The sequence below is a fragment of the Melanostigma gelatinosum genome (assembly GCF_949748355.1).
Source record: "Melanostigma gelatinosum genome assembly, chromosome: 10".
Lineage (NCBI taxonomy): Eukaryota > Metazoa > Chordata > Actinopteri > Perciformes > Zoarcidae > Melanostigma > Melanostigma gelatinosum.
In genome coordinates this window covers 22,101,898-22,120,324 of record NC_136643.1, presented here as the reverse complement: position 1 = coordinate 22,120,324, position 18,427 = coordinate 22,101,898, and the positions used below count along the sequence as shown (strand labels likewise).

General features: G+C 44.2%; 1 protein-coding gene across 2 annotated transcripts in view; it reads left to right on the top strand.

Annotated features, from left to right (window-relative positions):
* ptpn4a (protein tyrosine phosphatase non-receptor type 4a) overlaps positions 1-18,427 on the top strand; it is a 55,457-nt gene that overhangs the window by 3,340 nt on the left and 33,690 nt on the right. For both annotated transcript variants that reach the window (XM_079277014.1, XM_079277013.1), the window contains exon 2: positions 16,341-16,495. In XM_079277014.1, coding sequence (XP_079133140.1) covers positions 16,358-16,495 — 138 coding nt within the window. In that variant the 5' untranslated portion in view covers positions 16,341-16,357. The remainder of the gene's footprint in view (positions 1-16,340; positions 16,496-18,427) is intronic.

The window sequence follows — 18,427 nt, the reverse complement described above, 5'->3', positions numbered from 1 at the left end:
CAGGTTTGCCGTGACCCACGCTGACTGTTGGTGACAGGCCTGTCAAAGAGCAGCCTGTTCCTGTTTAACCAAGAGGACCAGCTGCCTGCTCATTCTGTTATAACCCTTTGGAAAGCTCGCGGTCCTATTTGCAGTTGGGCAGCACAGTAAGCGGAGCCATTGATAGACCGAGTTTGGCCACTTGCAGTTAACAGCGGCTGCACAACCGACCCGACCGTTGCCAAGTTACCGGTGATTTATTTATTTTTTAGCCAGCTTATTCCTTGAATGTTGTGCGTCTTGAAATGAAATGACTGCCATTAAGTCATTCTGAAAAAATTGCCGAATATGCCTAATTTGGTAAAGAATGGAACAAATCCAATTGACCCAACGTGGCACATGCCGGTGGCGGCCTCAGATCGTCGTCATTGTCCTGAGCTACAGTTCTTTCATGCGGCCCGGCGGTCCTCAAGTGAACCAGCCAAACAAACAGCCCTCCATTCACATAAATATCCAGCCAGATAGCTCTCAGAAAGGCAGCTAGTTAGCGGTCTGTTGCTGGGGCGGCTGTGGCGCGACTCTTTAGCGAAAAACCGTCTCCCAAGCCCCAAACACAGCTGTGTTTATTCTGTGTAAGATACCACAAGCTACAGAATGCCAGCACGAAGGTGCCTCGACAGATTCACGCTCCCGGAAATGGAAAAACAAGTAGTGCCATTTTAATGGCGACGTGTACGTTTTGATTGGTCGTAAAGAATAATCGCTTGCTTCTTTTATGCCGGTAGCATCGGGCTGGGCGATACGGCCAAAATGTTCCATCGCGATATAGCTCATTTCATATCTCGATGGATATAAAGTATCATATTAAATTTGTCCCAGCCTTTCTTAAGCATTGTAGACTGAATGTCATTCAGAAATTAGAGAACATGTTTGCATAAGTTTGTAATTTATAAGCCAAGACTAGAAATAATTAGTTGCCTGTGAACACCGGGACAAAAACAACAGTGGCTCTTTGAATTGGGTGTAGACGAGTTCAGTTCTAGCAGGAAAAACGTGGTTATTATATTTATCAATAAATAACATTCATCCATAGATGGACAGTGGTAGTATTGTATTGAATCACATTAATTCTTCATGTTTATGCAACAATGTTCTGAGGAGTGTTGTGTGTAAAATATGAGTTTTTAGTGGTTGTAGCTGTTTATTTTTAAGATTTCATGTAGACGCATGTTTTTTTTATCAGATCAGGGTCACCTCTTCTGTTCCCCTCCCTCCTCTCTCTCTGCCCAGTGTTGGCGTATCTGGATCATGCATAACTAATCAGATGAAACTGCCCATTATGGTAATGGCGTTCTCCGTTAGTGGGCTGTAATAATGGTTTGATTAGCTGAAACGGCATGTTCTCCAGCCAGAGAGAGGAGCTGGAGACGGACTTCTTACTCTCTCTCACACACACAGAATAAATGCTTTTGAAACCAACAGTTACATTCAAGCTATAATTTTGGCACCCTTATTATTCAGTGTAGCAGAAATCATGTCGTGTGATCCCGTATTGCTGTATCGGCCATAACAAATTATACAGGTTTGTAGAGCACATCGCATTCAAATAAACTCTACTTTCTGGAAAATCTCTCTAGCTTTTAACCGACTGATATCAGAGTGTGGACTGTCGTGGTCCGTCTTAATTCTTTTCTCGGACCTTCACCTTTTAAAACAACTCAAAACATTCTGGTTTAGTCGGAGAGACTTTTTACTCCACGAGCCTTTAGGCCTTTGCAACATAAGCAGTGGTCCTAGATATTTTTTGCCATTCATTTTTTGCCAATAAACAAATGCAGGTTTTAAAGAAACGGGCAGTTTTCATATAAACAGGGTACCGAGCAGTACTTCTAAAACAAATGTAATCCCGACTGCTGCCTTCTTTTCCGTAACATGCAGAAGTGCTTGTGTCTGACTCTCATCCATCCAGATGTCTGTAGACTTTTGGGATTGGTACCAACAACCCGTTTTTAAGTATTGTACTGGTTACTGATCAGTCAGCACTGCTATTGGTCGCTGAACATCATCTAATCGAACTTCCACTAATGCTGTCGGGTCTGATACAACATGAGTCACGAGGTGTGTGTTCAAATGCTCAAAACGTGTGTGTGCAAACTTCAGCAACGAAATGCAACTGATGTCGAGTGTGCTTGATCTGTGTAACAGGCGTAACACTTGCAACCCAATGGGACAATATGACATTCATTTGTGGTGTTTTGCATATTCTTAGCCTGCGTTGAGTGTCTAAAACAAGAGCAAGTCATTCAGGTGCAAACTGAGGGGGCAAGATGATGAGATCAGTCCTTTCCAGACCATCACTGCTCCGTGTCTTATTGTTATAGAACCACCACTGGATGATTATACCTGAACATTTCTCATCTGAAAGGGAGGACTCCTCTCCACTGCAGCCCCACCCCCCACATTTACCCTCCTCAGGTATGTGAGTACAGCTGGCTCCCGACTCTTTACTCAAGAGTTATGCTCCGGTGCGTGTTTTGGCTTGTCCTTTCCTTCGCTAACATCCTCGCCACTATCCCCAAAAGACACACAGCAACACATGCCCATCTCTGTACATTTACACACCCATACACCATTTCCTAAAAGGTGTGTTCAGATTTTCTCAGCAAAGACTTGTGGACCTATTGCCATGTGCCCTTTTATAACCTGCTGCTTGTGCAACATGAGCTTAGCGTGTGTCAGCTTCAGATCCTCAGGTCTGCCTTTTGAAACAGCTGCTTAAAGAGCCTTGAATACCTCCGGAGGTCAAAGGACACAGTTGCTTAAGAACGGTGGGTCAGGGACAAAAATGGATGCGCTCCTTTTCCTGCAGTCGCCCCCTCATGAGAATCAGCAAAGCTTCATTGTTTTTCGATCTCCGGTTGAGATGTGACCAGTTGGGGAGTTAAACTTGATGAAATTACTCACAATCGTGTTTCTATTGGGTTATAGAACCTGTTTCCAACTTAAAATAATGAATCTCTCCCAGTCAGAAATAGGCAAATTAGCAGCACTTAAGAGAGAGTTACATTGGTTACCATGTCTCTAAACCTTTAGTTTCCTGCCCTATTTTTCAGACTTGCAGACATTTTTGTGTGACATTTGACGGGGTTATTTCTGGAACATCAACAGTTTACATGGTATAACCTTGTTTTATCTGCTGCCTGTTTTGCTTGGAGATGTGTGGAGGAAGCGCAAAAGGATTCCATATCCAACTCAAACAAGGACATAAAGAGCAGTCTAAAAACACAAGACATTCGTGCTGCTGTTGTTATTTCATGCTGCTTCCAATTTCTCCACTATCGGGCTTGTTTTCTATCCATCCGTCCTTTCTTTTTACCCTTACTGGTCTTGAATTCTAGTCTACATGACCAGCTGGTTCAGGACAAAGGTGTTTTGTAGTTTCAGTTTCTTGCTTGCTTAGTTTTAGACTGTAGTCACAGTGCATGTGAGATGATGCAGTGGAAAAAGCAAGAGGGAAATGACTGACAACATGCGATATCTAGTTACAAAGGCTGATGGGCATGCTTTTTTGGAGGGTGTGTCCGCCCATGTGAGCTTGGAACACACGCTCTCTCTCGCACGCACGCACGCACGCACACACACACACACACACACACACAATCACACGTACCTCCCTGTGCTCTGTTGTTGACATCAGGGCCTAACCTTTCTCAACTGTAACTCAAAGCCTGAGGATAGGGAAGATCCTCTCAAGCTTACTCACAAAGTCCCCTTAGTTGTATTTAACAACCATGTACAGAAACACTGCAACTACATTTTATAACAGAACACTTATGTGCTATAATAAAGTCAGCTAACCGTAGCAAGCTAACGCTTGTTGACCATTGTTAACTTTATCATGATAAGTAACCTAACCTTTGCAAGCTAACGTCAGTTGTCCTGTGTTAACTGTAGCATACGAAGTCGGCTAACCTTTGCAAGCTAACGTCAGTTGTCCTGTGTTAACTGTAGCATACGAAGTCGGCTAACCTTTGCACGCTAACGTCAGTTGTCCTGTGTTAACTGTAGCATACTAAGTCGGCTAACCGTAGCAAGCTAACGTCAGTTGTCCAGTGTTAACTGTAGCATAAAATGTCAGCTAACTTTAGCAGGCTAACTAACATGACTGTAGCTAATAGGGGCGTAAAGATACAGCAATTTGGATCAATATATCGATTCAGTGATCAATTTAATATCATCAATGCGAAGTGATCATGATGAAACTTGTGTTGTACACCCTTAGTATTTAATTGGTGTGAGTTAAACAGGGACTCATGTAAGCTTGCTGTATGATGGTAATTGGGTACGATGGATAGATCTTGTAGCTGTAGATGGCTAAAGTGACAGCTGAAATGTAACACGATTTTAGATTAAAAAGTGTTACTACTAGCTAATAAGTTAGCTTATTGTAGTTATTTCTACAATAAACTCTGTCCCTGTCCGTTCAGCCTTCTTTAACTCAAACGTACAGCGGTGAACGTCACGTATGCAACTATCTGCAGCTTCCTTTTGATGCAAGAAGGTCTTGTGAAATGCACTTGTTGTACGTCGCTTTGGACAAAGTTATGGGAAAACAAGTATTTTTAAGCATTGATCAGCAACACAACAAGTTGCTGAATCTCAATATATTGGACAGTATCAGTGGGTCAATCTTTTCCATATATTGATCTGTTTTACTGTGTGTCTGCCGGCTAGTTATGTTCTGTAGCAGCTTGTTTTTTTTTCTGTCGGCCTTGGTCTAGATGTTACTACGTGTCGGACAGCTCTGGGTTTGCAGCAATTCTCAGTTGGAAAAACAAATTGCTGTGTGTGTGTGTGTGTGTGTGTGTGTGTGTGTGTGTGTGTGTGTGTGTGTGTGTGTGTGTGTGTGTGTGTGTGTGTGTGTGTGTGTGTGTGTGTGTGTGTGTGTGTGTGTGTGTGTGTGTGTGTGTGTGTGTGTGAGAAAGCTTATACAGGACTACGGTATCTGTGTGTGCAGAAAGAGCGCGCAAAATGGACAACCATACCCTGAGAGAATCTGTGTGTGTCAGAAATGAGAACCTGAGAACAGGATTGTGTGTGTGTGTGAGGGAGAAACAGGCTGCCTAGCTGCTGTTTTCTGGGGCAGGCTATCAGGCAGCGAGACAGCAGGGAGGGTTAATAACAGAAGCTGTTACATTCTTGTGGTTTCTCTGATTTCAGCATGAGGCAGGGGGCTGGCTCTGACTCTCTCTCCCTCTCAGCCTATTTGCCAGCATGGAAGCGACCAGCAAGAGTACAATACATGACATTTCTTGGACACTTTAATCTATGACACATTAATTACAGGACTATGAATCTCTTGCATATTTTAGCACCTCTTGCTCAGGCATTAACCTAGCAACTGAGTAACACTAGCTAAGCTAGTACTGTGAGCAGTGGCAATCATTTTACTTTATAGTTTGTTATTCAGGCCATTCCGGGGCCAGTTTCTGATGCTACAGCTGAGGACTGGCCTTTATTTATGTATTGCATATCTTGGTGCACCACCAGCTGGGTTTCAATACAATATAGATTTTTAGAGGAGTCAATACATTGTATGTCATAGCTATCTATAAACAACATAAGAACTCTTAGATATAAGTCCAACACTAACAACAACAACCACTATAATATAGTTTTAGAAAAAAACATAGCTGTGTATGTGTTCTTGAGCAAGGTGACAAAACAAATGCAATTAAGAGTCATTTTCACAGAAAGAGTTTTATTATGTCAAGAAGCAAGTATTGTTCATCTAGTACTTAAACTGTGACTTTAACTGTCCAAGCTGGTCCAGTGATTTCTGGACATTGGAGTCCAGAACATTAAGACCTGACAAACATTGTGGCGTCTTTAGTCGTTTGCATGTTTAGTGGAATGAAAAAAAGGGAAACACATAAAATCATGTTTGCACAAATAAACGTTACGCCACAGCCAAACATTACAACATCACCAATGAAGACACGCTCAGTCGGTGTGCATTGCTAATATATGACATACTACGATATAACAGCGTTACTCTGGTGTTGAATCTGTTTCACTGGTTCATTGAAGCCCCCACTTGGCTCTGGGGTTGCACTAATGTTCTTTTGTAAAATCGGATTAATGCAGAACGGGCTAAATCAAGCGCTGTTTAACCCGTGTTTGTGAAACCCGGTTTGAGGTTGCTGTATATCAGGTCAACGCTGCAGAGGAAATGCCATCTGCTTGGTAACACTACCACAAATGCATAAACTGTGCTGGCCTACATATGTAACCTTATAAAGCTTCAAAGAACGTGCTATGCATGTACATTACCAAGGTACTTTAAACATGATAGATGCTACCGAATACACATAATCATCCTAGGAGCAATAGCTTTCCAAATTCCAACAATGAAAAGGTTTTGATAACATATTTGTACATGCAGACATACTCGTGTGGGAAGGCAGGGCATGGAAAAGGACTTTGATGGTGCACTGTGATGCTAGCAGAAATACTTAAAGACCCCGGTGATGCTGGGAGATTTGTATCAGCTGTTCACCTGAGCGTGCACTTTTTTGGTATTTTTGTATGAAGCAAACTGTGGCCTTGAAGGGGATTAAGGGATTCTGCCTTCATACCTCAGGACATGCACAAAAGCAGCTAATTGGTGTCTCAAGTCTGTCTTCACCGGCAGCTTACCTTATTTTCAGCAGCGTGGAAACATCGAGGTGATCGTCAGGAGGAGGGCCCACGCTTTCCTGTTTTGGCCCTGTTTACCAACCACAATGTGTTCCACCCACATCCATCTCTTCATACGACCGGCGGTGCGGAGATGTCCCCTAACACCTCTCCCACACACATGCTTCTTGTTACATGAGCTACATAATGCATTCAATCAAACTGTTTAATCATCAGCGCCGCTCTCCAAATCTTCCCCTCTTTGAGTTGCCGGTGTTGTAGCAGGGCCTGTGGCTGTTCAGCTTTGCGGTTTATAGTTTGCAGTTAATCCACCTTAAGGTTATTAAGGTGAATGATTTTTATATTTGGATAGTTTATAGGTCTTCTATCGTGAGTGTTCACAGTGCTGCTAACCACACAGTTTTTCCTCGCAGCACAAAAAATGTAAAAATTACTCCCCGACTGCACTGAAACCTCTAGGTTTGACCCACAGCGGGTCAGAACCATGCTGCTGTCTTACGCGTAAACGTGACATAAAAAGCTCCGTGGTAGACCAAACGCGCGTCGAGCTGCAGCTACCCATACATTAAACTGTGGGGCTTTCTGAAGTAAGTCACAAGCAGATGACCATGTCTGCTTTTTGTGATGATCGCCGTCTTTTTAAGTCAAAATTACGTCAACAGTAATCTCTCAAAATATCAAAGAGGGAGAGAGTGGTGTGAAACTGAAGCAGAGCTGCAAGTTTCCTGAATTATGCATCATGCAGAATTCCTTTCATAAGCAAAATAGAGCAGATTATAAGCCTGCAGTGTGTCCCATCTGTGGACACACACACACCACACACACACACACAAGTATTTCTCACAGAAGTGAACATTTGTGCTAAAGACACCTGGAAAATTCATTTTCAGACGTTTTAAAGCAGCAGATGTTGTGCATGACTGTGTTTTAGCACCTTGTCCTGCGTGTGTATACTGATTTTGTATTTACGTTTTTCTATTTCTGGTTGTAAATGACCAAAGTTTGAAGCGGTTTGTCCTCACAGCGTTGCTAGACATTGAGGGTTTATACCACTCGGCTTTCAATTGACACTTGGATGAAGGACGGGGTTAGGCAGTTGCGTAATAATGCAAATGTGTGTTTGCATATGTTGCATTAACATAACCCGCTGTACATTTATAGCCAGAGGTAGGAATCCTCTGGATGCATCCAGGCAGGGAATTAACGCGCCTCTTTTCTTTCCCGTCGGTTGCTGTGTTTGCATATATTTGCATATATTTTTTCATTTGTACGGTATATCATATCGTGTTACACTCTCTCCATCATTTTGTTAGTTTTTAAATGTCCATCGTATAAATAGGCCTGCTAATTTAATAATAGGCTCAATAATAGAACTCATTTTTAAAATGTGAAAAATTAATCGGGCATCTATTTTCAGTGCCTGAGCAGGCGACCTTCCCCTGAGTGCACAGCGTTGATAATATGGACACATTTCAGTAAAGCGCCAGAGTTTCCTGGAAAATGACCGTTGTATTACTACCTCTGAAGGATTAGGCTGATGAAAAAAAAGCCTCTTCCTCGTACTCCGTCCTCAACTACTCTCTGCCGATATCTCGTTTTAAATGTCAGCCGCGGTCGAATTCTATTTCTCTGCAAAGAAAAAAAAAAAAAAAGGCTCAGATAGACGAATAATGAACGAGGCGGGTTGAAATTTGATGAGACGAGTTCTGATTGGTTTAGTGTTGGAGTATCACGGCCTGACCATCTCTAGCTTCTAAGAATAGCAATACAGGGTTATCCTGAGGGTTCAGGGGATTCAGTAAGTCATGTAGTCATCATGACTTTGTCACGTGATGCCATCCTCTCTCTTTTCTAAGAGACGCTCGACAGATTTTGTTACTTCAATGTTGACACAAATCACGGCAAAATGTCAGTCACATTTTATTTTTATCAATATTGACATCATGGTTATTTATCACAATTATTTATTGTTTTTTAGGGTCAAAAACAGTGTACAGGAAGGCTGTATTTTTCTATTTGTTATCTATATATTATTATACTAACGATTTATTCTGGTCCTAGGCTGCACGGTTTATTTCAACGGAAGTTATTTGTCTAAAAACAAGTAATTCTGTCTTCTCCCCGAAACTCGGTGACGTTGCTACCGGATTAGGCCTGAAAAGTGCGTGAGCAAAGTTCCATACTTCATAACAATCGGGCTCTTTCACTGTGAGACCTGTGTGGCGCATTCAGGCCAAAGCCGCTTTCACATGATCGCCATCAAAGCGCTTAATGCTGCGTAACTCCTTTGTCATATTTAATGTTTGGCTCGTTGATGCCCGACTCAGCAACCGCTCAAGAAAATCACTCCGACTTAACACTTTGACCTAGTTTGATAAAGTACACGGAAAAAAAAGTACATTATACGCCTGCAAAAATCTAAATATCACGATTTCAAGCCAAATATTGATTTATTTTTTAGCTTTCGACAGACTGTGCTGTGGAGAATTAGGCATGAAATATGTGTGGATGCTGGCTCCCACAGGTTACTGTAGATATTCACACATGCACACACGGTTCTTGTAAGCTTCAACATTTAAGACGCAAAAGAGCCGACATCAGCTCTCCCACACACATGCATGCATACTTTTGTGCGTGTGCACATGTGTGTGTTTGTTCTTTACGGTGCGTTGTGTCAAGGGAGCTTTTACACTCAGGTGATGAAAGGCTGATTAACTGACTGCTTATATTGATCGCACACACCGTTAAACACACAGTTGCTGAGAGCCGGTGGTTAAAGAATTTATACCACACGGATAAATCGATTATCATGAGAATACCACCATGTACTGCGGGTGCAAGGAGATGGCTAAGGTAGTGGTGAAAGAGGGCAAATGTCAAAGTTTGATTCCCATCGATTCATCTCGCATCACCTCAACTCGTCACTGTAGTTGCCCAGAAATAGTCCAAGGTCTACATGCATGTCACTAGAAATAATGGCCGTAATTCACTTGTTTCTGTCAGGTGTAAATGTGGCTGTGCTCCTCAGCCATGTAGCAGAGTTGTGTGTGTGCGTGCATGGTGCAGAACACCTGGCCTCCCTGCTGGTGGGGCAGGAATGTGCAGGGTTGAGATGGATGCGGGGGGGGGGGGGGGGGGGGGGGAATTTGCAGCGTGCTCAGAACACGACCCCCGGTAACATTGAGAAGTGCTGGCGTCAGCAGAAAAAGGAAAAATCAGGGGAATGTGCTGCTTCAATCAAACCTGCATCTGTTTCTCTGCTTGCTGTTTTTCCGTGTGTGTGTGTCTACATTACTGTAGAGAGGGCCTCTTGTTGTATGAATGAGGTAACACTGTCCCACCCCTCATGTTTCCAATCTGTGTTCAGTTTAGCTTTTTTATTCCTTTAATTCCTTTACGTTTTTTCCCACTTTGCAGTTATTAATTAGGTAAAGTTGACACTTATGTAATGTTGCTTTTTCTTATTGAGGACACCATTACAAATGTCCCCTACAGTCGTATAGAAGCCTGTCACCGACACTGCTGTCTGCATACGTGGCTACAGGTTTCTTACCGGTGTGGTGGAATAAAGCTCTGTGAGATGATTCAGAGAAATACAAAAGCAGTAGACGGTGAGCTGTGATACAAATCAATGATTGAACCGGCTTGTGTGCCGCAGACGGTTGGTTGAATGTTCTAAGGACTCTCGTCGCTCATCACAACTTGATCACTGTGAATGAATCATTTTATACGCTAACGTTGGATGTCTCATGAAGCTGGTGCTGGGAAACCGATCATAATCTGGTATGTTTTACAACAGATAAATGTCGTGATTTTGTATTTCTTGCATTTATGTTTTGTGCTCGTGAATTTACGGAGGATGTTGGGAAGGAAAACCTTAAAAGAATGTGGGTTTTCTCCACCACTGCTAACCAGCCACCACGGTGGCATTTGTGCCGTTTGTAAAGTCAAAACCTGAAGTGAAGCCAACCTGTGCGTTTACGTGGCCCGAGGGAGAGAAGCTGGGCGTGTGTTCACTGCGGTTACTGTGGTGCTTGCAGCAGTTATGATCATAATGCTGTTGATGTAGTCAGACGCGACTGTTTTCTATTCTTCAATATTAAGAGTGACGTGATGGACAGTCACTGAGCACGTTACTGGGAATATGACATTCCTGGTTTGTTGGTTTCTTAATCTATCGTGGATATTTTCAAAGAATTATTTGGAAATCTCTGTTTTACGAACTCTCTACTTTCCACAACCTTTGCCATTATTTAAATGTGAGCTGAATGTTGTTGTCTTGCAGATTGAGAAACACAAAACTGTAAAAACCATCTGATGAAATGTCCTCAGCTGTTTGAATAATTCCACTTGCCGGAGGCGAAGGTTTTTTGTGGAAGTCCCATTGATTAGAGGAATGTGCTTCTAGCCAGAGGGCAGCGAACGTCTTACAGAGGGGGAGTGTAGTCGTCTCTCCACCTGTAGTCTCCATACAGTGGTAAAAGCCTGATGTAACTCTTTCCCTTTCTTAGAATATATCATATATCTATCTTAAGAGTGTTTTGTTTCTTCCAACACGGAGAAAAATGGCAATTTGAGAGAGAGAGAGAGAGATCAGGTTGGAGTGGACACTCAAAGAGCATGGAAGCTAACGAGGGGAGGAAGAGGGGGATGTGGATACGCTGATGGTGAGAGGAAGATGTGAGATGCATCTAAAGGAGGTGAGTCCAGGAGTAATATTAGACCAGAATGGGCAGAAAGGAGCTGCTCCTGAAAAATCTCCATTATCTGTATCTTTAATTCAGTGGGAATCTCTGTGACAGGTGCTACGTTTTTGTGAATGGCTCTGTTTTGTGTGTGTAAGTCGATTGCTTCTGCCTGCCACTGATGACTATAATTTGCATAATGGCCTCACACAGGCCGTGCTGACAGTTAAAGGCAGGAGGAGATGAGGGGGGGGGACGAGGATAAAGGAAAGCTGTTATCAGGAGAAGTCTCGTGGGGCTTCTCTCTTTGGTTTCGTTTCGATCTGTTATTAAATCCTAGACTTTTGTAAGATCTCTGGAATGTGTCATTGTACTGGAGTGTTTCTGTCATTTAGCGTCTGTGGTTGTGTCGCACCCTTGTCAAACACAGCTGTAACTAATACCACATCGCTGCGTGACACTCCAGTAGTTGACGAGCCAGAGGAATGTCATTCCACCGGTGCTTTTTTTCCGCCGTGACAAGTCGAAGTTCCTGATCTGAAGACACACAGCGTACTCTGATGATGCCAAAGTCATGGGTGTAAAGAAACACGCCGTTTTTTTTTTATGTTTTCCTGATATATCAGAGGAAAAACACCCTCATATTGTAAATAAAGGGCTCATGATAGAGTTTGAGAACTACTGAAATAATGTGTTTCAATCCATTTAGCCTCCCGAGATCCTTTAACCTCCCAGCTTACCGATTGACTCACCTGGTCTGACCCTCGTGGTGTTCAATTGGATCGTGTTTACTCTGGCGTCGGCCCTCTGTAAACACCACAGGAGGCCGACTGGATCAACCCTGTTCTACAGTAGAACCGTCGATCTAAAGCTTCACCAGCAAATAAATCAACAGTCTCACAAGTTCAGGATTTCATTTCAGGTGTTTTCCGATACAGTCAGAGATTGAGATGTTGGCTCAACGACAATTTGTTGAGCTCCAAACACTCGAGATGCTCGAGAGACGATCGGATCCTCGGCTGCACTGTATGACTCTACCATCGGCCAGGTCCACATATGGCTCACCCTAAAGGAGGTCAGGGGTCATTCGCTGCCCACATTCCTTAAGTTGCACCCCACCTGCCCCCCCACAGACGCATTCTAAATGCTTTGTTTGAATCCGTCAGCCACACACACACACACACACAAGCACAGACATGAAACAGCACTCTGTCTGCTGCTGTTGTTGCCCTACATAACGTAAGTAGAATTAAAGGGATGATGGGGGTTGGGGGGTGGTGGGAGGGAGGAGTGTAGGTGGAGGAAAAAAAATGGTGGTGGGAGGGAAAGGGGGGGAGAAACCCGGGTGAAGTTCAATGAGGGCGGGTGTCGGGGTCTGAAGAGGGAGAGATAGAAAGAGGGATGGGTGGGTGCAGGAAGAAGGAAAGATCTGGAACAGGAAGTCTTATTTTTCTTCCAGGTTAAGACGAGATCCCGGGCTTCCCGTTCCTCTCGGTTTCATTCATGTGTTCCTTTTGAAATGTCTCACACAGAACGAGAGGAAGATCTATGGCGCTTTAAAGTATTTTTTTTTTTTTTAATCATTTATTATGAAAACCCACAGCATTCACAAGCTGTCTGCGCACACACACACTGGCACACATCTGTAGTTGACCACCTGTTTGGCTGTGGCCTAGTTTCCGCTGTGCAGCGCTGATGTATAATTCCTTTGGGATCTCGAGCTGTGAGCCTCTTATTTCAGTCGTTTTAAAGCAGCACAAAGGGACATGCATACATAGCGCGTCTTTTGAAGAAAACTCGCGGTATGAATAGAAACGTATGGGGGGGCAGATGAAGTTCGTTAGTCATCCCACATATACGAACCGGGAGAAGACGTTGCCTGTCGTGTAGTATTTTCCTTTTTGAAGACTTTTATTCTGTTGGTATGAATAAGACATATTGGGAGAATCATAGTTCAGCAGGAAGTGTTTGGAAAACTTTTGTTTGCAAGTATGTATCCGGATTCAGTGGAGCGACACACGACCTGATTTGGATGTGAGATGACATATTTGCATGTATGTGAATGTGCAGCGGATGTGTTGTGTTGTGTGTGTGTTGTGTGTGTGTGTGTGCGCGCATATGAAGGGTGTGTGTGTGTGTGTGTGTGTGTGTGTGTGTGTGTGTGTGTGTTCCTGTGTACAGACGGGAAGGCTCCAGGACCGTCTGTGTTTGCAATAAGCTGAGAGAGCCAGAGGAGCCCACCACTGAGGGGAAGCTTTAGGGGTCAAGACACACACACACACACACACACACACACACACACACACACACACACACACACACACTCTCCTGCCTGTTTGTAAGCTCTGCTGACTACAGGAAGCAATAATGGTAGCGTGCTTCCGGAGTTCCGGAGGCTTCTCTCAGGGGAGTGTGGCTGTCCTGTCCAGCTCAGCAGAGCACGACTGAAAAGGAACACGGCAGAGCAGAACGTGATAGAACGTTTGTGATGGAACACGACAACGAGACAATAGAACGAGAACACAGCAGAGCAGGACCGAGGACGACATAATGGATTGAAAACAAAATACAGCGAAACGGAGACTATACATGACGTAGAGGAGCAGCACTAAAGCAGACTGTATAGCTCAGCGAAACACAGTATTTTGACAGCATCTGTGTATTTCACAGAGAATTTTGACAATATTTACCTTTAGTGCTGTTTTCAAGTCACGTACAGAGGTTATATTTGGGGGGGAATTATGATTTATATGGTTGCGCACTACGGAGATGATCTGTCTTTAAATAGTCTTCAGCTGGATGGCAGGAAGAGAGCAGGGGATCCTGTGGAGAGAGAGTCTCTGTGTCAGACCTCATCTGTGTAGCCTGTAGCTGTTCCACAGCGCGAGCTACTGATGGCGTCCCTCCCTCCGGCTGTCCTCCCTTCCTCCCTTCCTTCCTTCCCTCCTTCCTTCTGCATGGCTTGATCTCGGCGCTCCTCTCTGCTCATCTCGCAGGTCCGTTCGTTCCGTTTCCACCGAGCTGACAGCGCTGCTGTGTGTGTGTGTGTGTGTGTGTGTGTGGTTGTTCTGTTGGCAGTCGGAAAACCTTTCTCTCAGGGCGACCTACAGCGCGACCACCGTCACGCCCGGTTGGATTTCACCTGCTAGCTGTCAGCCACTGGATCCCACCCTTCCTGTAATGCGGCTCACTAGCATCTCCTGTGAGAGCCTCTGAATGTACAAACGCGGCCCCCGGTGTGTGTCACACAGGCCTGGGTTTCCTCCCATGCAAGGCGTCGATAGAGGTGGAGAGCGCTGACGCCTGCTGATCTGAATCAGACGGACGGATGCATCTCTCTTAAGTGTGAGCGCTTCAGTTACGAAATGACGACATCAACTCTGCCGTGTGTCTCTCATGATCTCCACTCTGCTCTTATTGAAACCACCTGTTAAGGATGCGAGTGGAGCTCGAGTGTCCTGGAGGTGACGAGGCCTTTTGCTGCCGTTAGTCGCGGCCTCCTCAGCTATACATTCGTGTGTGTGTGTGCACGCCATCTGCCAGTGGTCACGGGGGTTTGTGCTGATGTGTAGCGACAACCTGCTCAGACATGCAGAGGACACACACACACACACACACACACACGCTCACACAGAGCCATCGTTGCAGATACAGCAGCTCCTGATGACGGGGCCGTGACCCTTGTGGAGTTATTATGTCTCCTGTCAGGACAGATCACCAAGGAATAAAAAAGAAAGCAAGCAGGAGGCCGGCAGAGAGGACACAAATCCCAGCGCGGCGCCATATGTTGCCCAACAAAATCAAAGCAAAATGAAAACACTGCTGGGACAACACAAACAGGAAGAGCTGACATGGGAAACACACGGTCGCTCAGATCTCAGCCGCTATTGTAAGATAATAACATGAGCATTCTAGTTGCCGTTAAGGGCGGTACGCTGATTTGCTTTTGCCAAATGTAAAGCTACCGCCAGCAGCCTGTTAGCTTAGCTTAGCCCAAAGAATGAAAAACGGGAACCTCGGCTAACCTGGCTCTGTTCAGAGGAGACACAGTCCGCCCGCCAGCACCTCTAAAACCCAATAATGAACATTTATATCATTTGTTTAATCTGGACGAGAAGCAAAGTGTAAACGCAGCACAGCGTGATGTTGCGGTGGGTTGTGTGCTGGACTATTTCTTCAGGCGCAGTAACTTCCTGGAGTTTTTGTCATCAATGTGAGGCTGACGGCCAGGCAACCGGTGGAAACCGCAGAAGAAGTTTCCCAAAATGCTGAATTATTCCTTTGAGGAATAGATCAAATATGTACATGAAACAATAAAAGCACCCTATTGCGTGTTTGTGCACAGTATATTCCAATATAACTGTGATAATAATAAGATCGTTATTCATTGTTGTGCTGCAGAGTGAATGCATACATGAAGGATTAGATATCCTGATTGTTGGTTCTGCTGACGGTTCACATGCCATATTCCCTTCTTTTGAATGTCAAACACGGTCACGTGGTGTCATAATGAAACGTGGAGGAGGATTGCACACATTTGAAGCTCTTTTGCTGCGTTTTTTTTTCTTCCTCTCCTCGTTGAATTTTATAGTAGCTCGTGAGTGATTTAGTGCCGGGCTGCTGTGTAGTTTCCACATCCCCTGCTTGCCTACTCATTGACATTCTTTTCTCATGATGCAGTCGCTCTTCGCTGCCTCGCCGTGCCTGTACAGGCTTGCCTTGCTGCGTGGCTGCCTGCACTGAGGCAGTGGGGAGAAAAATACATTATGTTGTACTGTACATCGTCTTATTGTCCTTTTTGCGGACTGAATCCATTTCTTCACCTATGTTGCCATAAAGCACGTGCACATTACGAGCATTGACACAGTGAGGCTCCCTTTATAGTCCTGCCTCAGTCTTTTATGTTTTTGGCTGTTTCACCTCTTGTTCCCGTCACTCATCCTTCGCTCCTCTCCGCTGTGTGTTTGCTTGCTGCAGACCCTGGTAGGAGCGTGATGAGCGCGCGCTTCCACTTGCCTGCTGGCAGATCCTACAATGTCCGGGCGACGGAGCTGGAGCGAGACAGGCAGCACACACAGGTTGTGTGCAACATACTACTGCTGGACAACACCTTCCAGGCGTTCAAAGTCTGCGTAAGTATCCCGCTCTACAAGCGTCTCGCTTCATTGTCAATTTAGGATATTGCAAATGTGAGAATGAATTTGTTACTGTGGGTTTGGCATGACTTACATGATACATACTGCTTTTTTTTTTCTTTTTTTTTTTCTTTTTTTAAAGGAACAGATGCTTTCAAACTGAAGCGCAGCTCCCCAGGGGGGCGCGAGCGCAACGGGAGCCACCGTTTGCTTCAAAATTCGTACTTCTTCTTGGAGTCTTTATACTCTAAAGTCAAACCTGAACACACAGGCATGATGCACACATTTTTATATTCAATAATATAAATATACACTTCCTGGGAATACCATTACCTCTGATGTCAATCATCAATCCACCTGAGAGTAAAGATGCTCCTTATAGATCCAGAAGTTGCCGAAGAATCTTCATGTTTTTAAGTTTTCTTCAGTTTTAAAGTAATCCAGTGAGAGATTTCTGTACATCCATGGATGCATAACCAACAGGAACTGTCAACAGCAACTTCGGCTTACTTTTAATTGTGCCAATTTACCAGAATGTAAACAAATGTAGGCAAAAACACACATGGCTACCAACAGCTAACTGACTTAGTTATTATCATACAATAAAACAGCTGACTGATGAGAACCCATCACCTGGAATTTACCTGGAATTTTTGTGATGCATCTCCTAAAAATTTAAAACATAACAATATAGGGACGCTCATCAAGCCGTGAAGTGAGAATGAGCCCTCAAATAATCGGAGATTAACCCAAAAAAAGAAAAAGCCGTTCAAAACCTCTGCGTGTCCCTCCGTTGTTTGCAGACATTCAATAAGCAGATTACTTTTCCTGTAATATTGTGATGACACTTGAAGAATTATTTTTCTCACACTGGCTGCTATCAGCAGCCGATCAGGCGGTCGGTGTTTTATCTCTCTTTACAATCACGCGCAGTCGCACCTTGAGGGGCGAGGAGGACAGAATGTGTGTTGTATGTTTTGCCCAAAGCCGGATGACAAGCTGGCTTGTGACCGGCGTTGCAGTCTTCTGTCGCCTCGCGTGACAACACATCTCCTTTATTTTCCCTCTCTGTTTTTACATCTCTCTCTCTCTCTCTGGCACCGTGTGTTTGATCAGACTTCTGACAGTGCGAGTAGAAGGGAAATTCCCTTTGTGAGTCAGAAAATATAATTCCTCTAATAACATCCTATCTCTGACAGATCACATCCTGCTGCTGTGAGTGCATGTGAACATGTGCATGCATACATATAGATATATATATATATAGACTGTATATATCTAGAGAACTATACAAACATGCACATTATGACTTTGTCAGTCAGACATTTTATTTTGGAGAGGTTGAGTTTGTATATTTTTGTCACAAGCTAGCTTGTAGCTGGTGTGTTTTTTTTCACTTCCTGTCATTCTTCTGCTCTCTGTGGTTCCCACCAAAAGGAACGACAGACAAATCTGTATGTGAACTATATATATATATATATATATTTTTATTTATTTATTTTTGGAGGAATTCTCAGTGGTTCAATCAAACGACCAGTGAACTTCAACTTGCATCATACATCCTGTTCTGCTCACGGATAATCACTTCAGCCATTATTGCGTATCGCCATCCTACACACTCTATTTTATAAAATCTCTCCTCTCCATTCCCCCCCCCCCCGCCTCTTGAATGAATGAATGGATGAATGAATGAGTCGATCTCTGTCAGCGTCATTGATCAGGACCCCGGCAGCAGCAGCACTCACTTCCTGGAAAGACAAGCCACCCTGAGCGCAACAATACTTCTATTGATCCTCTCGCTGGCCCCGACCGGCCTTGATTCCAGCGGAGAGTGAAAATCCAGAAGCGGTCACTTATTGTCATGGGAACCGAAGCGCTCGTGGTGCAGGGAGGGGGGCGGGGGGTGGTGCACATGAGGGCTTCTGCTGA